Source organism: Sycon ciliatum, chromosome 1 (genome assembly GCF_964019385.1).
Source record: "Sycon ciliatum chromosome 1, ocSycCili1.1, whole genome shotgun sequence".
In the NCBI taxonomy this organism is placed as follows: domain Eukaryota; kingdom Metazoa; phylum Porifera; class Calcarea; order Leucosolenida; family Sycettidae; genus Sycon; species Sycon ciliatum.
In genome coordinates, this window is record NC_088643.1 from 75,573,096 (window position 1) to 75,599,321 (window position 26,226).

A 26,226-nucleotide genomic window follows, 5' to 3' on the forward strand; every position below is an offset into this window, starting at 1 on the left:
GTGTGTGTGTTTCTGTTTGTATGTGTCTGTGCCTTATGTGTCCAATTTTCTTTTTCATTGAATTTTCTTTGCTGAAGGATTTCATTTTGCTCTTCATGGCGGCAAACCATCCGAATCGGGGTGCCTTGAGCTTCGGTGCACCGGGAAAGTTTGTGGTTGGTTCTAATATGGCTGGTCTGTTTACACCGACCATCCCACTGACGCCGACCATTGATATGTCCGCAGAGCAAGCAACGGCTTTATCAGCGTCCTCAACTGTGGTAAGAAACTGCCCTGACTTTACGTTAGGGGATGTCTACTCTATATCTCTGTGGCTCTTTGCTATGGTTCAACTTCTACGGGCGTTCTCTGCCGTCGAACAGTACTGATTTAGTTCTTGTGTAGTCTATAGATGCACCTAGCACAATGTGTACACCACTCTTGTGTTGCTGTGTAGATGAAGTCGGAGCCCAGCGTTGTGACTTCCTGTGCTGCCGCTACCGGAGCTGCCGCCGTTGGCACGAACGGAGTCATTGACGACATTGACGTCAGTGCGCTGATCCGTGACCTGCATGCTGGCGCTACAACCGGCTCCAGTACGGACTCACCCCGACCGCCACCTTCTACAGAGGCGCTTGCTAACCTTGATGGTATGTAACACGTGTGTTGTGTGTGCTTGCGTGCCCCTGACCTGTCTATCCATGTGCTATGCTTGTGCATTCTTTCTCCATACTGTGACAGTGATGCGGATTGGAGATGGCTTGAACGCATCTTGAATGCACCGACTTGAATTCGGCTTGAAAAGCCCAATTATCCTGTTTCCAAGCCAACATGAGTTGTACCTGTGCTTGCCCGTTGTGTTCAAACTACATGACTGTTGTCGTATATACGCTGTCTGGTCTGCTTTGTGTTGCTATCAAGTACATGTAGTGAGATATACACACACTGTTCTGCTTTGTATTGCTGTCTGTAGTGTCAAGACATGTAGTCAGATATACACTAGGGAGGTTCCGGAGTACGATTTTTCGTGCCAAAATCCGTGGAGGCGCTACGGATTTTTTATACGTCGTTTTCGAGCAGTGAAAAGTTCCGGGGTACGGAACTTATGTGTTTGCCGTGATTGCCTAGGTTACGATCGCAAACACGTCACATTCCCACGCTACGCCTTTTTATTTTGAAAATTTGTACCGAAATCAAAACTTCCCGTGGAAAATCGATGTTTCTCGTACCAAATTTGTACGCGAAAAATCTTTCTGCACCCGATGACGCAAAATCTCCATACGAAACATGGTTCGTATGAAAGCCAGTCCACACGAATTCTCCGTGCCGAAAAATCGTATGGAGCACACCTGGAAAAAATCCGTAGCGCCCATACGGATTTTGGCACGGAAAATCGTACCCCGGAACCTCTCTACTGTCTGTTCTGCTTTGTGTTGCTGTCAAGTGCACTGCTGCTACATACAGGTCTCCTCTCGATATAACAACTCTCACTTGTACATAAACCTCGCTAGTACATAAAAAAGTCAAATCCCGCGCCGAAACAGCATCACTCCCATACAAATTTCGTTCTACACAACATAATCCTACATAACATAAACCTCGACATAACACACGCTACGGCGCGGTCCCCGACGTGCGCACTCTCGATACAACATAAATTCACGTGCACGGTACGATCAAGCGGTAGCTGTAGCTAGCCAGTTTAGGCCAGTTTAGTCCTACATAACGTAAACCTCGGCATAACGCACGCTACGGCGCGGTCCCCGATGTGCACACTCTCGATACAACGTAGATTCACGTGCGCGGTACAATCAAGCTGTAGCCGTAGCTAGCCAGTTTAGTCCTATTGTGCATATTCTGCGGCATTGATGGTATCTGATGTCGATGGTGGTACGGTGTGTATATGTTTGCACGGTTGAATCCTCCTTGCAATACCCTTCATTTCGAGATACATCTTGTATTTTACACATGGTTTTCTACATAACATAACTCTCGATATAGCATAATTTTTGCGTGGTCCCAGAGATTACGTTATATGGAGAGTAGACCTGTAGTAGGGTGGGACATTAGAACTGCCGCAACTTCTTGCAGTCTCATACCTACCAGTCCCGTCTTTTTTCTTTCTGCTGCTGCTGTTGATCTTGTTGACTGGTGTTCATTGTTGTTATTTGCACCTCTTGGCTGGGTGGTTTCCAGACGTAACGGCGGCAACACCGGGAGGCACATCGATTCTGGACATGTTCTCACCGAGCTTTGTCGACTCTTCACCGGGTAACATGGCAGCCCCGTCTCCAGCTACCATCAAGGCCATCACTGGTATGAAGCCCATTTCGGTCAATTCTCCAGCTCTGCCCTGGGCGCACAATACCCCGGATGCAGCAGACTTCTCTGCAGCTGCTGGCACTGGTAAGGGAGTGGGGGAGTGTGAATTATTCCCTGCGACCACGTGACCTGTTCGCAATGTCCGTTTTGGTTTATGGAATCATTATGGAATTCCTAGCTAGTCCCTTGTTGTGAGATAGTCAGGAGAAAGGAATGTGGTGGCTGGCTTACAGAACATGATGGTTTAGTGTAGACAAAATTCATTAGTTATCTGTATGACAGGAACCATTACCAATTTAGAAATCCTTCTGCTGTGATTTTAGTGCAGTTGTGCTTTCTTGTTTTGCTAGCCTTCGTTTTTTGTTGTTGTTGTTGTTGTTGTTTCAAATCTTTATTCTCACGATAGCCAGTGGCCAATAAGAGTTGTTGTTGTTGTTGTTGTTGTTGTTGTTGTTGTTGTTGTTGTTGTTGTTGTTGTTGTTGTTGTTGTTGTTGTTGTTGTTGTTGTTGTTGTTGTTGTTGTTAGGTGCTGACAGTGTGATGGACGTGGGCTACGACTCTGGATGGAACATGCAGTGGTCACTCAATGACGGCACCGGTGACGCTAACCTCATGGACGTGCTGTCGACGGATGCGCTGGGTGTGCAGGCCACGCAGCCTCGCGCAGCCAGCACTGTGCTGTCTCCACCGCCACTCGGCTTGCCGTCACTGCCAGCCGCCAGTTCCACCGCCGCCGCCACCGCTAGCTTGACCGAGCAGACCGCCACCGCTACACAGCAAGGTCACACATCCGCGCAAGCCTCACAGCAGGCTCACCTGAGCTCGCAAGTGTCTGTAAGCTATGCATCTCGTCGCCCCAGCATAGCTGTCACTGTTGCCGAGACTGCGCCACCCGTTAGCACTGTGGAGGAGAGGATCACACCGCCAGAACACATTCGCAAGATCATTGCCCGCCAAAAAGGAAGCGAATCGCGCAGCTCTTGGGAAGCGTCATCTCCCACGTTAATCAATCACCGCTGTTGGTTTGAGTTACTACGAGAGCGCAGTGTTTCCAGTTCCGACTCTCCGGTTGCAGCAGCTTTGCTGGCAAAGGGCGAGTCTCAGGACAGTGGCATTGGCAGTATGGAGTCTGTTGATCTAAAACTTACTGAAGAGAATCGTTCCGAGTTCTGGACGAGTCCCCTGGAAGGGTTTCTGACGTCTTCGCATTTGTTCCAACAATGGCGTGGTGTGGTGCAGGATGCAGCTCTCCAGGTAGGTCTAAGATGTGACATTCTCCCATTGACATGTACATCGTAGCATACTGTGCTCTACTATCTCTGCTGCCCATTCAGTGTAGGCTCTAGTGGTATAGTCAGTTTGCCAATTCTGCGGGTTGAGAGACCAGTATGTGTACTTGGTGACTTGCAATCTTCAATACAACCCCTGTAAGTAACCTGGAACTCATGGGTGGGTGGGTGGGTGGGGGTGGGGGGGGGGTTTGACTGTGGATACACATACACACGCACGCACGCACACACACGCACGCACACATACACACACACACAACAGGAGGACGAAAGCAGTTGAGTGGTAGCTCTGAGTTATAAGCTCGACGCTCTTCAAGACAACGAGTGTTGGAAACAAGGCCTGGCATCATGCCTTTTCACACAACGCGCTTTCTACTTGAAAACAGGACTGTGCCTGGACTGCGTTTAACATTCAAGTTCCCTGATTACATTGAGACAGTGAATCCTGTGCAAGTGTAGTGATGTAGACATTGTGAATCCTGTGCAAGTGTAGTGATGAAGACTGTGTAAATCCTGTGCAAGTGTACTCCTAGAGTGCTGCTTTCCCTCTAACTACTTGTATTACATTCCTTTGTATTGCTGTGTGCAGTTTCATGAAGTCACCTCACAGCCTTTGTCGTTAACAGTTGCGGCAGACAACGGGCTGCAGTGTCGCATTTGGCTTGACCTGAACTGGCCGTTCATGCTGCAGGCAGCTCTTGAGGCATCGGCGACAACGAGCACCAGTGAGGCAGCAGCAGCGACGACAGCTACAGCATCAGCATCAGGTATACTAGTAGTCGAGTGTGCTCGTTGGTGTGTTCATCAATCATAGACAGCTCGAAGGGCATCTGATTTACTTTCTGCGTATGCCCACTTTGTGTGTAGTCCAAGATTTAGACAGTATTCTTTTTGTATGTGTGATGTGGAGATGTAGCTCTCCGTGGCTCTGTTGATACTGCCCTGCTCCTTGCATGTGTGACTGTTGATACTGCCCTGCTCTTTGCATGTGTGATATTTGATCTCACATTAAAGCTTAGGTTTGAGCGTGTGTAGGCTGAGATTGAAGCATATGTTCTTTTTCTTTTTGATCATCATTCTCTTCTTCTTCTTCTTCTGCCACCTTCTTGCTTTAGGCAACTCAATCAAAGCAGATGATCTTCAAGTGATCGAGAAGTTATTCATGCTTCGGGTTAGTTGAATCATCAAGTTGTTGCACAGTGCTCAGTTTAGGGATGTCTTCGTATGTCTGCAATGGCACGTTTGCTAGTACAGTAGTTGACTGTCTAATAATGCCCTTACTCTCCTTCTCTACTTCTCTCATCCTCTCAACATGCCTATGCGCTGTGAGCTGCAGGGTGATGAAGTTGCTTGTGCTCTGGATGTCTGCCCCACTTTATGAGTCTTCTGGTAGCATTCAAGTATCATTTACCTGAATATTTGCCTACGTGCTACGCTAGTGATCTGAGTTGAGCTTGTTCTGGTGTATGTGTCTTTGCAACCACTCAGGTGTCAAGACCGCCGTACCGACACAATGCCTTGGTGTCGTTTGCTCGGCTGATCACTCTGAAAAAGGAGCTGCTGGAAGATGTCGTACAAATCTTGCACATGGGCATGGTATGTCATAAGCAACACTACTACAAAGTAGTCTGTGACAGTTGCTTTTCTCTGCGCTTGCGTGTGTGCAAATAACATCATGTCATCTACTATAGGTCAGTGCGTGCGTGTGTGGGGTGATAACTGTATAATGCAGGACCTTTGAAGCATGTACAGTATCTTTGCTTATACGGTGCATGAAGTGTTTGTCTGGATATGTTCTGATGTGTCTTCTCTGTTCTCTGTTCAGAAGCCCGACCTTTCATTGCCATGGAGGCCCGAACTATGTCTTGTGACACCCCCGAGTGTATGTTGTCCACCGTTAGCAACTCCTGGTGGCCCAGCCATAGCATGCACCAGCAAGCTACTCATCCTGGTTAGTACCGCAGTGCTGTGGTTATCTACGTAGTACACTGTGCGTGTGTGTGTGCGTGTGTGTTTGGCGTGTATGGGAAGGGGTGGGGGGGGGGGGGGGAGGGGGGGATACCTCCACCTCTACCTCCTGGCCTGTGTGTATCGCTGTACCTTTTTGAAAGATCTGCTTGTTTGGAGTATGCTGATGTAGTGCAAACCCATGTGTGCTGATGTAGTGCAAACCCATGTGTGCCTGTGTGCCTGTGTGATGGCTTGACAGTGTTCTATATATGCACCACAGACCCCTGGAGAGGACTAGTGGTCCAAGTTCGTTTTTGATTTTACGTGTTCTTGGGAGCACTGATGTTTCTAATATGCGAGGAATTGTTATACTTTGAAGTATGAGTACAATGTACTTGGAAGTACTTGGAAGTGTTGCTGGTGATACACGCGGTCTGAGTCGGTGTCTTTTCACTCCCTTCTGTTCAGGTGAATCTGCAGGCTACAGATGTCAATACGGCGTACACTCAAAGTATGGATGCTGCTCGACCGGTTGTCCTACCGTTTGTCTTTGATCCTGCTGCGAATACCGTCGAGTACAAGGATTTTGCGTCCTCTACGGAATCCAATAGTCTGCCCACAACGCCCATTGCTCCGCTCAGCTTTAACAAGAGAGTCTCCAATGCTGTCAAAGAAGCCATGACTGCTTGGCAGTCTCAGCGTGATTCTGCAGCAAGTAAGTCAACTGGAAGATTTTAAAAGAAAAAAAAGGAGAGTTAGATAGCCCTGATTTGATTAGATCTTTGATTTGACGTATTGAATTATTTTTCAAAGATTCTCCAAAGGCTGATGCTGTTAAAACAAAGACAGTCTTCCAAATGAAAAAAAAGAGTACCTAGACACGGAAGGCATCTCAGTGTGCAACAGGCAGGAAACCTCCTTGAGATAGCATGTTGTAGTAAATGTCACTGAGAGAAGGAATACCGCTTGCACCATCCTTCTTGGTGACTCCATCTTCAATGTGAGTTTTAAAATTGCATTCGGTTCATTTCTTTCTTGTTTCTTCCTTTCTTTCCTTCTCCCTGCCATACCTATCTGCAGCAGACCAGTCGTATTTATCGTCCGCCATCCGTCACCTCTGCACAAGTCTACACTTAGCAGCCGCAGACCAGTAGTAGCAGTAGTAGCAGTAAGAGAGTATCTCCAGACCAGTAGTAGCAGTAAGAGAGTATCCTCGTCCTCCCTACGCTGAGACCGTCATATACCGGTACATGTACGCGCATGATGCCATGCACAGGCACACATACAGTACAGTGGCATGCAATTTTCTCCCTTTCTCTAGACTGATGAAACCTCATATTTTCACTTTTCAGCCATACTCAGTTTCTGATTCCCCACAATAAAAAAACTACACTATAGAACATTTCATGATCATCCTCCTCTAGTAAATTTTTAATAGGCTTTTGTATATTTTATGACGCTCGTTGAAATGACTGTACCGAGTGCACAGAATGCAGAAGTCTTGAGCATTTCATGACTACATGTACTTCTGTATTCTGCTTATACAGCACTATTGTAGTGTAGGCTGTCTGTATGGGGCAACATGTGGTGTGTCCTCCCATTTTTTGCATCACATGTCTCTCTCCCCCCCCCCCCCTCCTCGTGTCCTTGAATGTACATGCAAGAATGGTCCCGGCGTATTGCTATCGTCTTGTGTTATTATGTTGCGCTTCTCTAGGTGGTCATCTGTCTTCTTTTCATCTTCGTCCTCTCTCCCTCTCTCTCTCTCTCTCTCTCTCTCTCTCTCTCTCTCTCTCTCTCTCTCTCTCTCTCTCTCTCTCTCTCTCTCTCTCTCTCTCTCTCTCTCTCTCTCTCTCTCTCTCTCTCTCTCTCTCTCTCTCTCTCTCTCTCTCTCTCTCTCTCTCTCTCTCTCTGTTTTGGCTTTGCTCAACCGAATGTATTTTAAAAACTTTTATTGGAATGAAACTCAGCGGGTGAAATGCTTTTTTGATTTGATTTTGCTACTTCATGCTATAGATTTGATGTGCTGCTGTTGCTCAGGGAACGTCTGGTAGCTCTTCAGTTTCTGGCTACCATCTCAGTTTTGTCTACATGAACTTGTACGGGCATTAAACTACTGAATCTTGCTGATGCCATGGAGGCTGAGGTTGTGTTTTAAAAGCACAGAATCAGCCGCACTGCGTGTTCTGTCACAGATTTACATGACTGTACTCAAGGACAGTGCATGCTCAATGAAATCCGATCAAGCAAGTGAATGCCATGCCGGGCTCTTTGCAGCCCTACTACTTTTGCAGACCTAGTCGACCTGCGAGCACTGGGATGGTGAACTGAACTGGTGCAAACGCAAACTTGATTCACACGGCCGGGTTTCACTGAGCAGCACTGTGTACATGTACATGTATGTGTATGTGCACCAGGGAGTCGTAAAATACCGGTATTTTACGACTCCCTGATGTGCACCATTGTCAAGGAGTTCCAGAGTCCATAACCATGCACTGTAGCTGTAGAACAGGACTGTGCAAGTCCGCATCCACACGTATGTGTATGTCATAAGCCCACCCACATATATGCACACCCACAGCAAGTACCTTGTTATCGATCTTTTAGGTCATCATGAATCATAAGACAAGCAGCAATGCACAACAGAAGCCACCTTGAGGACATGGTAACATGACGGCGAGTCGTACCCGTAGGTAAACTGTCACAGTCCCAGCTGCACATGCTCGCGTTTATAACAAAAGAGTAAAGTCATAATGCAGCGGCCGATCCAGCGATCTCTACATGAGGGTTCCAATAGTCAAAACTGAATAGCTGATACATGTACATGGACACGCATTATGGTTGCCAGTAATACATTCACAGAATTAGGGGTTCCATAGAACCCCTGGATCCGCCCCTGTAATGAATGTACTCGTTGGTACTGTCTACTGACAAGAGTACGGTTTATGTACTCTTGCTACTGATGATCTGATGATTGGCCCAGCCTGGAAGTCCAGTACCAGTACAGGTTGCGTTTCACTTATCTGGCATTCAGTGACCCAGTGTGCCAGTTATCCGACAGCACTGGCGGCTCAAGTAAAAAGTTTTTAAAAAAAGATTGTAGCCAAGAACACCATGTAGGACACGAGATAAATGTGAGGGATTCCTGCTGTTACAGTTCAAAATTTGCAATCGCCTATCGATAATTCGAAGCCCATTGCACAGTGCACTGGCCCGCTCCGTGAAAAGAAAGATCGTATTGCATGGCCAGTTCAGATTCGCAAAAGCCGATATAACTTTTGACACCACTATTCTCAGTATTCTGTGGGATAACTATAAGTAGAACGTCGGGATAACCAGAGGTCACGACGGCCAATTGAGGTTCAAATAATAATAATAACAACAGATTCCACAAGTAAAGTAATAATACATGTATGATTGTAGTCGGAGGGCGGGTGTGGGTAGAGTGGAAACATTCACCTTCATTCTAGGAGCACAACGAGGGCCAGACAGCAGGGTGAAAGCAATAATAATTAATAATATAGAGAGGACCTAGTTTAGAATAATCTGCAAGAGCCTGAGCCACACGTGTAGATATATCTACGGATTGCCAGTCACCATACACGCCATGGTGTAACCGTTCGGAGCGTTTCAGCATGGTACGCATACTGCAAGAAGCATGCACGAGAAACTTTGAATTCCCACTGCTACTAGCTGGATGTCGCTGTCAGAGCATGCAAGGCGGTAGCAGGTGGGAGAAAGGCAAACTGTATGACACAACAGGGTGAGTCATACAGCACCAGAGCATCACCGTGTGATCGAGGTATGGGACAGCAGGCACCACCACACTGACTGCCACCAGAGACAGGGATGGCAGGCCTATGACATGGCAACAGAATGCAATGCTGATGACTATAGTTGTAGCAGGCATTACAGTGCAGTGCCCTGGGGCTGCACAGGGGTCTGGGAGCACAAGCAGAGCACACCAGTGCGACGACATAATAGACATCCAAGCCGACTGTGACTCATCTGTCAGTGATACACATCAGCGATGTGGTACATCAAGGATGAGATTCAGAAGAGGCCTGGGGAAATGAAACGAAAAGAAAGGCATCAAAACACACGATACTGCTTAGGAGCAAATCTTAGCCACTTCAAAATTCACAATCAGAAGACAGAGAATACACACAGTTAGTTAATAGTTGTACACCTAAGGATTCTGGAATACTCTGCAATCTGCATTGACTGGAACAATAAGAGCAGGAGGAACAAGGATAGGACCGCACAGGAGGAACAAAACACTCAATACTCTCACTCAAGAACTCCTTACCATGATGCAATGGTGCTGAAGTACGGCTCCAGGACATTCTGAATAAGGGAGAAACGGAAGAATGCAATCAGGAGGAACATTACTACTGGTATATCAAAATGGGTGAATCAGGGCACAAACAGTGAATCTTGTGATGGAAACATGGAGCATTCAACAAGGTACTTCACTGCATCTCCCAATGCCTACTAGTGTACGTGTAGAACAGTGTGCACTGTAGACCCAAGTCGGTATAAAACCGGAGTGTGTCAGATGGAGATCAACTCATTGTGTTGATCGCAATTCTGTACACCCACTGCTACATCATAATGCAGTTGAACAGCAAAAGTAGAATAGACACGGGTGCAGTCAGCTCACACTCACCAGGACAATGCTTAGCCATACGAGTGCCAGTCCACTGCCCACACAGCAGCCCACAATCACTTGCTCAGGACTATGATACTGCAAGTAGACCCTGCCAGTTCCAACAACACCAAAGACACAATAGTATACTAATAGTTAGTAAAGCACTGAAAACCACAAAAAAGTCTGGAAGCACAACAAAACGTATACCGGTATTATCTCTTAGCCTGTCACCAGGAAACCCTATATATAGGGTTTGACATAACGCTACACATAAAGACCCTATATATAGGGTTAGGACCCCTAAAGAAAGGGTTTGATCAGTCCTCACAACTGGGCACACAATACACACAGTTTCACTTGGGTTTTTTTGATATTTTCACTGCATTGCCATTGATGTTAGCAGGAGCGCTCCTACGACGTGCGCGAGTGTCGCCGCATTTGCTGCTTCCGACCCACGTGTGGATCAGCTGATGCAGAAACGGCAATGGCGGGAGCGGCAGCTGCGACAGCCGCTGTTGATGCTTCGCCTTCTTCTTCAGGAGCATCCGACGCTGCTGGAACATCGACATCATCATCCTGAGTCGACACCAGGTCGCCAGGAACATTCTCATCGCCCGAGTTCGTCTCCACTAACTCAAGTTGCTCTTCCTCCATCGTGAAAAATCAAACCCTAGATATAGGGTCTAGAAAATGTTACGACAGCGCTGCACTAAAACTAACCGTACTCGAAGAAAACAGCAACAAAATGATCACGGTCTTCAGCAAGAGAACCGTACGTACATTCTACGTATGTAGGCCCAGGCGTCTAGTTGCCATAGCAGCCAAGTGGGCTCTCAAGAGAGCTCAAGATAGAACGCGCGGCTGAAAACCCTATATATAGGGTTTGACAGGCTAAGAGATATGATGGACAGACACGAAGCAAGCCAAGAGACCGACTGCAACACACTACATGTATCATGGCTTGACACTTCCAGCCCAGAGCTCTTACTTTGCAGCAGCACACATAGCTGATGATGAAGTACGGTAACTTCCATGTTGATCGTGCAGATACGACTGCAAACAAAAAAGCATGGTTTCCGGAAAGCACTCACCGACAGCAGCAGACGAGCAATGCCAGTGTCCACACACCTACGACAGCTGATCCATACGAGAATAGCATGAGACGGCTCCTCAATGGACGACACCTGCACACAGCATGGAAACAGACAAGCACAAGGCCAACAGGGACTCAGAGCTGGTCGAACTGCATGCTAATGCAGGTCAACTATCCTTGTGACACAACAACCTCTGAGACCAGATTTAGTGTGTGCTACGTACCAGTAATTATAATACATGTACTAGTATACAAAGCTGGGTTTAGTGGCAAACCCATATGCACAGAAAGCCGATCTTTTACCTCAAACAAACACCTGCATTTAGTTCATCACTGCAGACGTATTCATCACCGACAGTCTGAACAAGAGCTGCGGAGTGCTGAGTACATGATTGCAAGTGGCATAGATTCAGAACACACAGCTCAAGAAGAAGAAACTGCTCAACCTCCCGGGCAAAAGCAGTAGTTTCGACACTTGACTACCGTCTTTTTCTTCTTTTTCTACAAGTACAAAAGACGAACACAGGTGAAATCCTGATAATTCGAATATGGCTTAATTAGAACATACTGCTTAATTAGAAGTTTCTTCCGGGACCGATTTCTAGCAATACGATTTCCAGATAATTCGAAGTTAGCAAGCCATAATTAGAGGTCACTTTATTTTCTGCAAATCAACTTGGTCTGCATGCGCAGGCAGTTCAGTGTCCACTAAATCTGTGTCTAAGGTGCGTAGTGCAATTTTGCGTGTCAATGCGAGCATTTTAACATACATAATGTGTTGTGGGTACATGTTTGGATAATTAGAATGTCCGGATAATTAGAAGTTTTTTCCCCGGCATTTTGGTGTTTGAATTATCAGGATTCCACCCGTATCCGCATGATCTGCCACAGTTGCACGTATACAGTTATGAAACGCCATTAGCTTGTGACTCAATGTGGTAGTTGAGAGTGAAACAGACAACGAAATGCAATCAGCACCACAGACAGTGACTATTCCATTCAACACTGACTGCAGGAGACCCAACACACACACACTACATTGTACTCACCGTGTGCAAATCAGACCAGTGACATAGGTAGCCAGAAAGCCCATGTACTGAGAGTGATCAGACGGCATTCCATACGTCTTCAAATGAGTGTGCACTGGCACAAATAACATCAACAAGAGAGAAATACAGCGTGTAGACTTGAAAGAATAGAGAGATCAAGAAGAGAGACGGGATAAGGAGGAATGCAAGACAGATTGCGGTTCTGAAGTCTCTGCGTTGGCTGCAACTACATTGGTGCATGGTTGAAAGAAGCAAGTCTGACGGTGATGCCCAGCATTCAATACAGCATCACAACTGCCAGCATGTATATTATAAAACCGGAAAGTCTAACGAGTCACAAAGTCTAACATTTTAACGACCAATTTTTTCGTTATTTGAAGAAACGTTACCGCGAGATGTCTGTGTAAAGATGCCCATATAGTCCATCAGCCAAGAACTCAGAAGTCGTCAAATTCAAGCACCCTGTTGCACTTAGAAATCGAATACTTGATTTTGGCCTCAATGGGGAGGTTAGGTACCCTGTACACCGAATCCGCAAATAAAAAGAGTAAACGACTTGCACGCTCTGCAGGGGGAAGCCGACAAAGTGACCATTTTTGGCATTTCATCGACAGCCATTGTTGTGCCCTAAACCCAATCTCCAATCAGTGCCATGCGCGTTTCAGGAATGAACTTTCAGATTTTTGTGAATTACGGGAAAAATCTTGCAAATCGAGAAGATTTGCAGTGTAAACCATTGCAGTTTCCGTATTACACGTGTGCCTGGATTCAAATTACAATAAAAATTAAAATTGTTGTTCGCCTAAACTAAAGTTGTAGAGTGTTGTTCCATTACACATCTCTTTCACTGTTCTATTTAATTGAGCATCCGAATACATACCTTCAGGAAGATTACAATGAGCTAGTATTGAACATCATCCACCTTCGGGTTTCCGAAGTGTGCACCCCGAGTCATGTCAAGCAGGTTTGAAGCGTAGTTTTTACTGTTTGGCAAAAGTGTGATCTACGCTTCCACCCTGAATGGAATCACCCCGGGAAGGTCCTGATCCCTGGAAAAATAAGGAACGTGGAGAGCTAAAAGTAAGGAATCTGCGGCGATGGATGTTGTACATCGAGTGAATGCCCTGCAGTTCTCTTCTCCATTACGACCAACTAGCAAACGCCATGGCTCTGGATGCTGACAGCAAACAGTTGAAATAAAGGCAAGGCTGCTTTGAACATGTTGCAACCAGGTAGTAGTACAGTTACTGTTGTACTACTTCGAAGTACTATCTACCACACTCGAGATCACCCAAAGAATAAAGCGATTGAATTCAAAATCAAAAAAATTGTTGGGGATCGTCTGAAGCATAATTATTCAAGCGAGGTACAGTCGGGCTTGATGACTGATCAAAGCCCTCGGGCTGGTCCCTTCAGTGGGCTTTGATCAGCCATCAATCCCTGTGTACCTCGCTTGATTATCTACTTGATACCATTGTAGTTGCAAACAAGTAACTACAACAAGAGTCCACTCTTGCCAATACTGGCAATAGTCATGTAGTTTTTTGAATTAGTTATTTGAAAATGGTGAGCATCTTCATCTTCTTCCCGGTGCGCATGTACACATATTTTTTGAATCTGTACGTGCTCCAAGCCAACTCACCTCTGCTCAAATCGACGGCGATTTATTTCGCGATTTTAGGTCGATCGCCACGGAAAACCACACCAAACGTTGACAAAACTCCACGTTTTTCACTGAAGACGCATTGGATGTCCTGATAAAACGGATGGAAAACCTCGTAATGGCTGATGAAGAAGAAGAAATTTGTCGAACTTCCAAGGCGCACTGTAAAAGGAGTGCAAGAGTTTCGCCAGGGAAAGTAGGCAGGTTGGATTCAGTGATGCTTTTGCTGTCGATTGATGTCAGTTCCAGGTGTTCGATTTGTAAGTGCAACAGGGGACTCACTTTGGCACCACTGGCTGATGGACTAATACAGATGGGTGGCCAGGTAGCCATCGTTGAACTTTCTGCACGTTATCATGCCAAAATTACAAAAACGTTAGACTTTTTGGTCGTTAAACTTTCCGGTTTTATAGTAATTATGTATATTTGCAGTGTTGATCATGTTCACGAGGGCTCACCATACGGTCGTGGTTGTTTGAAGACATTCTTGAGGACCAAGTTGACAGCGACGCACAGGACAAGACCTACAGACATGGTCGGCTAAAGGCAACAGGCACAAACATAACATATCACAAGTCATGCCTTCATCGTGAAACAGATCACCCCGACGAGAATGATAAGACAGCTTTCTTTCAGACACTAACAGAAAAGCAAAGAGAGAGAGAGAGAGAGAGAGAGAGAGAGACAGAGAGAGACAGAGAGAGAGAGAGAGAGACAGAGAGAGAGACAGAGAGAGAGAGAGAGAGACAGAGAGACAGAGAGACAGAGAGAGAGAGAGAGAGAGAGAGAGAGAGAGAGAGAGAGAGAGAGAGAGAGAGAGAGAGAGAGAGAGAGAGAGAGAGAGAGAGAGAGACAGACAGAGACATGTGTGGTGACCAACAGTTAGGTGTGCAGGCTGAGAGAGAGATCTCCCTGTAGCTCTGCTAGTCTATTATACCAATCGTATAGGTGTGACATGATATAGGTGTGACATGATATAGGTGTGACATGATATGAGTGGTATATGATAACGTGTGGTGCCAATGTATAACTAAGGTAACGCAATGCAACACCAGAGCATTAGTACTTGAAGGCAATACATTGCACTCTGTAAACTAACACCACTACATTACCCCCCTTTTTTAAAAAGAACGCTATTTTGAATACAAACTGCAGCGTACAACGCAACGTCGATCAGATGTTGTGTTCAAGGATTGAGCCAATGCAACTCAAGACTAGCTCTGAACCCTAGTGCTATCTCCTCATACCAGTCCCATAGCATCCTTTGCTTTCTGTGATAACTGAACGCTCCTTCCTGCACGGGTCACGATGCCTTCACGGAATACAGCCCCACCACCGGCAGGCCCTCCAGCCACTCGGCTTCCCAGGTTGGCACGCTGACTCTCCGGAGGGTCATCCGGTCGCGCTGGTGATGCATCTGGGGCTGGTGTACTTCCACTGGCGACTCCGGTCGGACCTGCTTCTGAATGAACAGGACCGGGCTGCACAGGGTGTCCAGTTGACTTAGGCTCCTCCTGTCGTCTCGTCTGTGGCATACTTGCAGGTGGCCGATCTGGGTGAGGAATGCTCGGCTGCCGCAGATGTCGCTCCTGCAGTGTTACCTCTGGCTGCACCTGGCATCCCGGCCGGACCACTTCACGTAAGTGAACACGATTCCGCAAGAGTATTCTGCGTCCATCCGTGATTCCAACCTGTCGTCCGTACTGATCGACAACTTTCCAAGTTTGTCTTGGGTTGCAGTAACCATCCTGCACTATAACTTTAGTGCCCGGCTTCATTGAAGGAAGCGCTCGCACTCCTCGGCGAGCGTCATGCTGCGTGGCCATGTCTGCCTTGGCTTGGATTTGGTGGGACGGATTGACAATCGTCGGAGTAATTGACGCGGGGAGCCTCGTGCGAACCAATCTACTGAACAGCGCCTCATTTGGCGCCATCCCAATCATTCGGTTGTTGCTGTTACGGACGTCGAACAACACTTGCTGCAGGCGTCGGCTGAACGGTAAATGTGGTTTAAGCCCTGCCATCCGCTCCTTCAGTAAGCGATGAAAACGCTCAACCATGCCATTGGACCGAGCGTAGCGTGGGCTCGATTTAACGTGACGGATCCCTAGGCGTTGGAGGAACGTTGCCATCTCTCTGCCAGCAAACTGGGGACCATTGTCCGAGACCAGTTGTGCTGGCAAGCCGAACCTTGCGAACGTCTCCATTAATGCACTCACAACGCTGGTGGTTGACGTGCTTTGCAGTAGGATCACCTCCGGGTAGCGCGAGCCATAGTCAATGATGGAAAGCAGTTGATGTCCTTCCACATTCACCAGGTCTACTGCGAGCTTCTCCCATACACCTTCAATCTCAGAAGGGAGAAGCTCCTGATGCGAGTTGCTATGTTTCCTATAGCACTCCGAGCAGCGCTCGGCGTACAATGTGGCATCTTTTGTGACACCGGGCCACCAAACTCGACGTCGGAGAGATTCCAAGAATGCAGCTCGACCTGGGTGCCCCTCATGTGCCAACGCCATAACTGCAGTGCGAAGCGCTTCCGGGATGACCACTCTTGCGTTGAAAAGCACGACACCTTCTGAGGCTGAGAGCTGATCGCGTACGATGAAGTATGCCTCTTCACTTGCACTCACAGCCTCCCATCTGGACGTCAGCACTCGTTGCAGAATACTATGTAGAATAGAGTCGTCCTGCGTGGCCTGTGCAACCTGCTCCAGGTCTACTGGACAGGCCTCTAGCACCATGCCAACAAACTCGGCCATAGACTTTGTCTCAGCAGTCGAAGGGGCGTGGCCGGATAGTGGAGCCCTGGATAAAGCATCCACGCACAAGAGCTGTTTTCCTGGTACGTGCACCAACTTGTAGGTGTAGGGCATGAGAGACACCAGCCAACGCTGTAGCCGGGGAGGTACATCATCAAACGGCTTCTGCACTATGGATATCAGGGGTTGGTGGTCAGTATGCACCTCGACGTGTCGCCCGAGCACGTACTGCCGGAAGCGTTGCAGCGCAAACACGACTCCCAGCATTTCTCTCTCCATCTGCGAATATCGAGTTTCTACCTCTGTGAGAGTGCGGCTGGCACATGTCACTGGTAGCCATTGACCACTAGAATTCTGCTGCCATAGAATTGCTCCCAGGCCACAAGGCGATGCGTCACAGCTTATGGCCGTTGGAACGTTTGGGTCCAAACGAAAGTAGGCCAGGTGGTCCAGTGCCTGCACCAGCTGCGTCTTAGCGTCGCTGAACGCGTTGCAGAATTCGCTATCCACAATGAAGGGCACACGCTTTGCCAACCGTCTCACCGGCTCAGAGATGGACGACATATCTGGAATGAATCTTCCGAGGTAGGTTACCATTCCGAGGAAACGTTGCACATCCTGAAGCGACTTAGGCATAGCCATGTCTGCAATGGCTTGCAGCTTGTCACCGTCGGGAGCCACGCCGGTGCCCGACAGCCAGTGGCCAATGTACTTGACGCTGGACTTGCTCAACTGGCATTTGTCTGCATTGAGCCTAAGATTTGCTGCTTCCAGGCGCTGCCGGACTGCTGCGAGACGCCTGTCATGCTCTTCCTGGCTGCTTCCAAACACAAGAATGTCGTCAATGTAGACAATCACTCCTGGGAGCCCTGCCAAAATATCCGAGACCACGCGCTGGAACATTTCTGGTGCGCTGGCAATACCAAATGGCAGACGCTTGAAGCGATAAAGCCCACAATGGGCCGCGAAAGTCGTCAGTGGACGCGACTCCTGGTCAAGCTCAATTTGGTGAAATCCCGACTCTGCATCGAGGACTGAGAACACCTGCGCTCCGTCCAGCTGCGCTGTTATCTCATCCAGGGTTGGTAGGACATGTCGCTCTCGGACAACATTCTTATTCAGCTGCCTGTAGTCGATACACAAACGCAGTTTGCCACTGGGTTTGCGAACTGGCACGATTGGGGAAACCCATGCCGCAGCCTCTTTCACCGGCTCGATGATGTCAGCATCGACTAACCGCTGAAGTTCTGTCTCTATCTCGTCCTTGATGCTGAAAGGGGGACGCCGAGCTGGCAGAGCGACAGGCACTGCATCTGGCTTGACGGTAATGCTGACTGGTGCAACGCTGACCACATTTCCAGACTCCACCAGGTGGGTTGGCACTAGTAGCTCGAGTTCCTTGATCACGTCCTGGCCAAATAGCACTCGGTGGGAGCCCTTTGGTACAATGAAACAGGCCACAGTGCAACTACGACTGGCAGATGATAGGGTGACGTCTGCCATCCCCAGTGTACTGACAACTCCCCCGTTGTAGGCACGGAGAGTTCGGTCACTGCGACGAGTAGGCTGCACTATGTCTGATGTCAAAATTGTTCTCGTTGCACCAGTATCGAGCAGGCCTTCACATGATTTTCCATCCACCTGCAGAGCTGCTGTGAACCAGTGTTTCTGATCAGTGTGCATGGTATACACAGACTCGCAAATTTCATTGGCTTCATCCTCCTCGCCAATAGTCTGGGCTCTAACTTCCTTGCTCTTGGACAGGCAGACGACTTCAAAGTGCCCGACCTTTGAGCAGTGTCTGCAGCGAACTCGCGCAGCCGGGCAATTGTCCTTGCCTGGTGGATGGGTTCCGCCACAGTACTTGCACGTGTGAGCCTTGCTTCTGCCGTGCTGACGGTGTTTCACCATATTCACCGCAGCCGTATCCGGTGCTACGGCTGCCACACTCCCTGAAGGCATGTCCAGTGTCCTTCCTGCTTCCTCACTGAACAGCCTATTGTCAACCTTTGAGGCTTCTAATGCGACAGCTTTCGCGATAGCATCAGCTAGCGTTAGTCTTGACTCCATTAGAAGCTGCTTGCGTGCCTCCTGGCACTGCAGTCCGGCTATGAACTGGTCCCGAAGCTGGCCATTCACAACCGAGTCCACTGCAGTCGAGTCAAACTCGCAAAGTGCCGCCTTTTCTCGGAGCCGTCCCATGAAAGAGGTGACGGACTCATCAGACTGCTGCCTGAGTTTCCTGAATCTGTGACGCTCCGCAGTTGCATTTACCGACGGGCGAAAGTACGATTGGATTGCGGCCTTCAAGACTTGGTACGCGTCCTGGTCACCAGAGGGTTCTGCGACCTGGAGACCCTTCACAATGCGGCGAAGCGATAGGCCTGCCAGGTTTAGAAGCAGTTTCTTCTTTTCCCCTGCGTCTGCGACCATAGCGATATCGAGATAGTCTTCGAAGTCCTCTAGCCATAGGTCGAAATCGGCTGCGATATTGGCAGAGGGGTCCACAACAAATTCGCGTGGTGGTCGACCCTTGACTGCTGCCATCCTGCCTGGCCACAATCCTGTTCACTGCGCCAATGTGGTGACCAACAGTTAGGTGTGCAGGCTGAGAGAGAGATCTCCCTGTAGCTCTGCTAGTCTATTATACCAATCGTATAGGTGTGACATGATATAGGTGTGACATGATATAGGTGTGACATGATATGAGTGGTATATGATAACGTGTGGTGCCAATGTATAACTAAGGTAACGCAATGCAACACCAGAGCATTAGTACTTGAAGGCAATACATTGCACTCTGTAAACTAACACCACTACAACATGCACATTGTATAGAGTGAAGGTCAGTACACATCCACAGGGTTCAATGAATGTAAGCCATCCCACTGCCACATATACTGCAGAAGCCATACCACTGCTGCATGTACGGCTGCACTGACTAGATTCTTACCGAGTGAAGGTCTCTAGCTCGGAACCAGAAACCAATGATGAACATGGCAGCTAGAATAGGGACTTGTGAGAAGTATGCCAGACCATGGCCGAGAAAATCTCCTGCAAGCAAAAGCAGAATAATAATGGTGTGGTCCTGTTTTAGTATAGAGTGGAAACTTCTCAAATACGATGTAGAATAATTGTAGATCCATCCCAGTAAACTAGATTCATGAAAAACAGAGCCCCTGGGTAAACCTTTTAAACTGACTGTGACTGAAAAGTTACCATCGTGCCCAATGACAGTGTGTAACAGTAACAAGATTTGGCGCATACAGCATTTTGTTCTCAAGCTCTTCCCATGCCAGATAACGTTACGCCCTATTATGCTTCATAGTGCTTCACTAAGCTCAACTGCTAGCACATGGACGCAGTATGGTTTTCAAGCTTCCCGACAGCAAGCTGATCGTTATGCCTGAATGATGGTCACCCTGCGAGAGGACAGCTCACATCCAGCCCAAACGATAGCCACCATTCCAGGGCAGGTGGCCGCATGCATGCACTATACAGCAGGTAGTAACAGTACTCCCTGCTACATGTACAGTATACACATTTATACTGCATGCATGCACATCATTGCAGCTATTCGTCGTACAGGGCTTTCCCGAGCTCCGGGAGTTACTGCTGTTCACAATACTAGGAAAGGGTACACATACTAGGGAGGTTCCGGAGTACGATTTTTCGTGCCAAAATCCGTGGAGGCGCTACGGATATTTTATCCGTCGTTTTCGAGCAGTGAAAAGTTCCGGCATAAGTTCCGTACCCCGGAACTTATGTGTTTGCCGTCATTGCCTAGGTTACGATCGCAAACGCGTCACATTCCCGCGCTATGCCTTTTTATTTTGAAAATTTGTACCGAAATCAAAACTTCCCGCGGAAAATTGATGTTTCTCGTACCAAATTTGTACGCGAAAAATCTGTCTGCACCCGATGACGTAAATCTCCATACGAAACATGGTTCGTATGAAAGCCAGTCCACACGGATCTTCCGTGCCAAAAAATCGTATGGAGCACGCCTGGAAAAAATCCGTAGCGCCCATACGGATTTTGGCACGGAAAATCGTACCCCGGAACCTCTCTACTGACGACATGCATTGTGCTGTCCCCATGGAAAATCGCGATTCCGCGGCCGCGACAAATTCCGCGATTTTCTTGGGTTTCCGCGAACCTAGCATTTTCCTTGGAAATATGCAATTTTCTTCATTTTGCCTCAATTTTCAGTGAATCCATGAGCCCATGCCATGGCCCACCCTGTACAGACTTTCATGCATGGTGTGTTCTGTGAGCTTAGCTATGTGTACTTGGTGGACGCGAAGCGCGTGGCTGTGAACTTTTGTCCCCAGGGCCGAATTTTGACATCGCACTGTTCTTCGCGCTTCGAAATTCCTTGCTAGACCCTCCTTTCACGTTTTTGTGGTCCATAACTATCTTTGCAAGATACTGCATTTTCTGCAAATTTACCATGTCTGGCCCACATTTTTCACTCTTTTCGCCCGCAATTTCTTGCGCAAATTTCTGATTTTCCCCCCGTGATTTTCCCGGGGGACAGATTGTGCTGTTCGAGCTGCTATTTTGAAAATTACTTTTTTCTGCCCACAGTGTACTACAGTAGTACTCTGCGCGGTTGCTACCCAAACATTTTTTTTCATTTTACGTTTCGTTCCAATCAGGGAGTGGTCAAATACTTGACGACTCCCAGCTGGTTCCAATCGTGTGCATCATTTATTTTGTTTTATCATTGTTTGTCTGGTACATGGTACGAACGGCCTGTCAAGTAAAGTACTATGCTGCACGGAATACGCATTTTAAGTCAAATAATATCTAGAATAAATCAATCAAGCTCACTACGAGTCGTACTCCCAATCACTAGAAACTGCATTGTGTTCTGTTGTGAGCAAATTATTCATTGATGTTCAAATAATTTAATTTCAGTGTAAAAAGAACAGGCGTTACCTTCTCTGTATTCCACCAGGAAGGTGCCCAGGGGCTTCAGTACATCGCTATCAAGATCCATGATATCTGAGGATACCAGTGACCTACAAGTCTGCTTCTTCAGCTGCGTCTATTATGAGAAAATACAGCTGTAATTGGCTTTTTGAACCTTTTTCTGTTCTGTTTTTGACAATGCAACAGTCCAATGCATTTCAAACGGATCACGTGATTATAAACCAGAAGAATCATCGATGCATCGTGTCATTTGAGTTTGAGTTCAGTTTTCTTTGGAAATTTGGACAGAAATTGATTGTGTTTCATGAATTCAGGCGGCTATCACCGGTTTTGTCTCGAGAGATTTCGACATGGGCGTGAAAACTGAAATGATTTTTTTGAGCAGGCGTTTTGCTTTTCAGGCTCTTGATTTGAAATTTCATGTGTGAGCATCGCGTCGATGGCAATGTCAGGGGTTTCCTTTCCAATTGTTTTAGGATGCTGGAAGGAAGGGATCCTTTCTGACACCCAGGCCGATTTGATTTAGGTTTTCTTTATTTGTAAGCTCCGAACTCCCTCCGTTAACTGGGAGCAACTAAAGACAAATTTGTCGCCGAAGTATCCCTTGACTCCTGAGGTCGTTTGTGTTCGTTGCCAAAACACAATGGAATCTGAAGTTACAAATGATCTTGTTCAGAGGCGGCTATTCAACGAAGGGAGCACACCGAACAGTAGTCCCGTGCCTGCATCCACCTTAGACAATGGATTGAGAGTACCGAAGGAGAATTCAGCAGATCATCAAACACCGCGGGATGGGGTGTCCAGGTCGTTCACGTCCATCGTTGGTATTTTAGCTCTCTTAGCTGCTGTGGCAGCAACGTACGTCGTGGAAGCGGGCGGTGATGGCAATGTTTTTCTCTCTGGTAAGTGAACATGTTCTCCCGTCGAGTATCGATTGAGGTTTGGGGTGTAAGTAATGTGCGCAGTATCGTGACAAGTAAGGTAGTATTGGCTAGCGTAGTGCAAGCATAACGTAGTTCCCAGTCAAGAGATTGCCGATTAATATTATGGTGAAAAGGTTGTACATATTTGCTCTGTACACTGTATTAAGAAGCCCTTGGTCCATGGTCTATGGACGTGATTTCTTTTCCCACGTATTGCCAAAACTGTCTCTCGGCACTATACGCATTGCCAAACTATCTCTCGGCACTATACGAAACACAATTGTCACATGATGTTTAGGACCAGGCTCCAGTTCACTTTCTCTCTTGGGTACGACAGGAGAACACCGATTACCCGCACCCCTTGGGGCGGAGGGGTTGTTCAGCGGGTTTGGATAAGGAATATGTTCGGATAAGATAACAAGTAGATGTGCATTGCTTTTAAAAAAACTTTGTAACGGCGAGACTATAATAAATAATGGTGTTTTCTTCGGAGACAAATGGCCGTGGCCCTGCGATATCTATCAGAAGCGTTGTGCGGGACAGGTGAATTTTGGATTACACTTCTTATGAAAGTCAACTCTTGTTCAACCATTTCGAGCAAACACAGCATCAAACCAATCTCTATCCACTCCTCAATAACTAGCCAAATGCTGGAAATACCAGTTTGAAAAGATGCACAGAAATACCAATCATTGCATGATGGTGGACATCGCTGGCATGTCCACCACTATACCAGTATCCCTGAAGTTTCTATATCAGTGGCAGGCGAAGTGCAAAACTCAGGATGAACTGCGAGGGGAGTCCGCACTGGTACGTTTGGAGCCACCTCTGTGACACCACTGTTTAATACAGAAGACTGAGGGGCTCAAAGGCAACGGACCAGCACAAAAGAATGACTCAGTGCGACTCAGTTTGATTGACTTTTGCCTCAGAACAAACTTCGGCATGTCAGCTTCCTTCCACAACACTTATTTCGAGTGAACGATCCATGTTGATGACATGAGTGTCTGGTCAACTAATTGTTGCTATTAAACTGTTCCGAAAAGTACAGTCCTCTCTGCCATGCCTTTTACTTCTTACCCAACCTTTGACCAGGAGCGCCTCAGAGACCTACTCTGACTTCGAAATACCGGGTAATGAAGAGCACGGGCAAGCTCCGTTGCTATGCGGGGAGGTGAATGCTACATACTGGGGCCAACTTCTTTTGCCGTGTGTGTGTGTGTGTGTATGCATGCTTGTGTGTGTGGCTGTGTATGTGTATACATGTGTGTATTATCGTGTACTTACAGCGCCTGCACAACTTGCAGTAGTCGCGTTGCTCTGGGGATGTGCGTCGTTTGCTTTCACATGGTGGTACACATACTTTGATTCGCATGACCCTGGAAGTTTTCCATCAAGTCCTTTAAAACTTGCCACTACAGCTAACTCGTAAGTTTATGCAATGTATACACTCATTGCCTTCAGTGTGTAGAGTTTGTAGTTGCTCGATACCTTTCTATCAGCTTCTCGATGGATGTCGGTCTTTGTATGATAAAATTCAATGTATGATGTCCATTCCAATTGTCAACTACATGTACATGTGCAGCAGATCATTGGTTATGGTCACACTGGTACGAGAGTAGCAATCTAAGTGCTAGTGTCAAGAGATTCTTGTTTACTCATTTCCCCTTGTAAGCGAAAGGATGACTCCTGAGGCTCATCACTCAATCCTGTTTCTCTGTCTCTCTATCTGTTTCTCTGTCCCTCTATCTGCTTCTCTGTCTCTGCCACTTGTGTGTGCGTGCGCGCGCGTGTGTGTGTGTGTCCGTCTCTCTCTCTCTCTTTATCTCTCTCTCTCTCTCTCTGTCTCTCTCTCTGTCTCTCTCTCTCTCTCTCTCTCTCTCTCTCTCTCTCTCTCTCTCTCTCTCTCTCTCTCTCTCTCTCTCTCTGCCTCTCTCTCTGCCTCTCTTTCTCCCCAGAATGCCAAGCGCTGGGGCGCAATGGCATTTCTCCTACATCATGGCACCTGTGAATGGCGTAATGGCAATGCTTATGTACATCTACTGGAAACTCTTGTGGCCCGGTGTTGGCACGAACTGACAAATTAACACGTCTACTGGATGGCGCTACAATGCTCCCTTGAGTTTTATAAAGATTGCCTGACGTATTGCCCGTGGAAATCACCCGACTCCAGTAAGCCATTTGCTGCCGTGCTGCTTTCTTAGCCGGCTGCTGAAGCAAGCTGCTGTACTGCTAGTCTGCGGGGTTTCCCCGGCATGAAACTATCCGGAACACACAGTCTTGTTGATTCACTGATACGATGTGGACAAGCACCATTGGCCTGAAGCAGCTGCTCTGCCATGCTGTGCCCTGCTTTGCCCGGCTGTGTGATATTGCACACACAGCGCCGTGGCTACGTCTATATTTACGCTGAATTAAATATTTGTTGTTGGGTGCCAGATGCTTCGCCTGTTGATGTCGCCTGAAACAAGCTTGTGCCCTCTGCAGCCCGCTGCGCTGTGCTTGGCCTTTGACGACCATTGTGAGACATTTCCCCGTATATTACTAGTGGAGTTTTGCATACGTCGGATCTATTGACATGTTCAGTCCCTTTTTATTAGCCTGAGAATGTGTTGGCATGATCATGTTTCTGGTCATATGATACCTATCATGTGGAAGTAAGACGCCAAGTGTAGAATGTACCACCATGCACTCTACATGTACATGCATACTAAGTCTTGTTTTTAGCACGTCTAGATTGACCCTTTTACTTTCCCTACCTGGTCCCGTGCCCCATCTTAGTCATGTAGCCGTGCTCCTGGCAATGCAGCGTGCTGGCCACCTCTGCATCCCATTTGTTATGCTTTCCGAATATTTCGCTGTAAGTTTGGTTGTTTACGGCTACGTCTTTGTAAGAGTTTTTATCGTTCATGATTAGTTTTATATGTCTTGTTAGCAAGCTTTCTTGTGTACGTTTTTTAAGTATCCGGAATTATCATCTGGTGACATGTGTCTGTTTGCAGCACATTGAAAGTTGATTTATTAGGCCCGACAATACTAGAGAAAAATAACTGGCCTGGCCTCCAACCGACCGTGTGTCTGCGGGTGTGGAAAGGCAACCGCCCTAGTCTCCAGCCGACTGTGCGTCTGCGAGCTGGAAAGGTACTTGGCTGCATCGTGGCTGCTGTATCCATCGCATAACTGTGAAGATATGCGATGTGTTGCGTACCCATGCCGCCTAAAGGGCGTATACACATGTCGCATGATGTGTCGTGCAGGTTGGTATGTCCAATTCAGCATGCAACAGACGCCCGGGATGCGGTGACAAGACATGCAAAGTTTTGAAGCAGTCCCACCAGCAGTGACTTGTGTTTACACCTTGGTCTATAAACAGGAACTCATACTCATAGGTCCCTTGCCATTGACAGGATTTACACCATGGCACCAGGGTTTTTTTCCCCTTGTACAGGTGAAGCCTAGCGAAGCAGCTCCCTGACCTGTACCATCAACCACCACCACTTTTCTTTCACGCGGTGTGATGTGGTGGATGTGCATTGCTTACTCACAACGGCTTTCAGAGAGCACCTGTGTTGAAAGACCGAGTGCTTTGAAGTTTGAACAGATGGCC

General features: G+C 47.5%; 2 protein-coding genes and 1 long non-coding RNA gene across 4 annotated transcripts in view; 2 read left to right on the forward strand and 1 right to left on the reverse strand.

The window, feature by feature from the left end:
* The window catches only part of LOC135805479 (mediator of RNA polymerase II transcription subunit 14-like), a 28,454-nt gene extending 20,788 nt beyond the window's left edge, over positions 1–7,666 (forward strand). Inside the window, exons 28-38 of one of the 2 annotated variants that reach the window (XM_065319516.1) lie at positions 78–260; positions 437–629; positions 2,176–2,385; positions 2,828–2,879; positions 3,006–3,555; positions 4,180–4,357; positions 4,706–4,761; positions 5,079–5,186; positions 5,416–5,541; positions 6,009–6,255; positions 6,621–7,666. In XM_065319516.1, the coding sequence (XP_065175588.1) occupies positions 78–260; positions 437–629; positions 2,176–2,385; positions 2,828–2,879; positions 3,006–3,555; positions 4,180–4,357; positions 4,706–4,761; positions 5,079–5,186; positions 5,416–5,541; positions 6,009–6,255; positions 6,621–6,694 (1,977 nt within the window). In that variant the 3' untranslated portion in view covers positions 6,695–7,666. Of the gene's footprint in view, positions 1–77; positions 261–436; positions 630–2,175; positions 2,386–2,827; positions 3,556–4,179; positions 4,358–4,705; positions 4,762–5,078; positions 5,187–5,415; positions 5,542–6,008; positions 6,256–6,620 lie in introns of both variants that reach the window. The other variant, XM_065319515.1, reaches the window with a different exon arrangement.
* A 543-nt stretch (positions 7,667–8,209) lies between these two features.
* LOC135805480 (dolichyldiphosphatase 1-like) lies at positions 8,210–21,883 on the reverse strand. The gene is made up of 8 exons (XM_065319517.1): positions 21,703–21,883; positions 19,712–19,812; positions 14,455–14,536; positions 12,334–12,427; positions 11,283–11,375; positions 10,210–10,300; positions 9,850–9,887; positions 8,210–9,604 (listed from the first exon to the last, which is right to left on the reverse strand). The coding sequence occupies exons 1-8, from the start codon at positions 21,761–21,763 to the stop codon at positions 9,565–9,567; spliced, it is 600 nt and encodes a 199-aa protein (XP_065175589.1). The 5' UTR covers positions 21,764–21,883; the 3' UTR covers positions 8,210–9,564.
* Positions 21,884–22,109: 226 nt separating this feature from the next.
* On the forward strand, positions 22,110–25,685 carry LOC135805481 (uncharacterized). The gene is made up of 3 exons (XR_010551144.1): positions 22,110–22,598; positions 23,909–24,047; positions 24,578–25,685. It is a non-coding gene; the product is annotated as an uncharacterized LOC135805481 (long non-coding RNA).
* Positions 25,686–26,226: the final 541 nt, after the last annotated feature.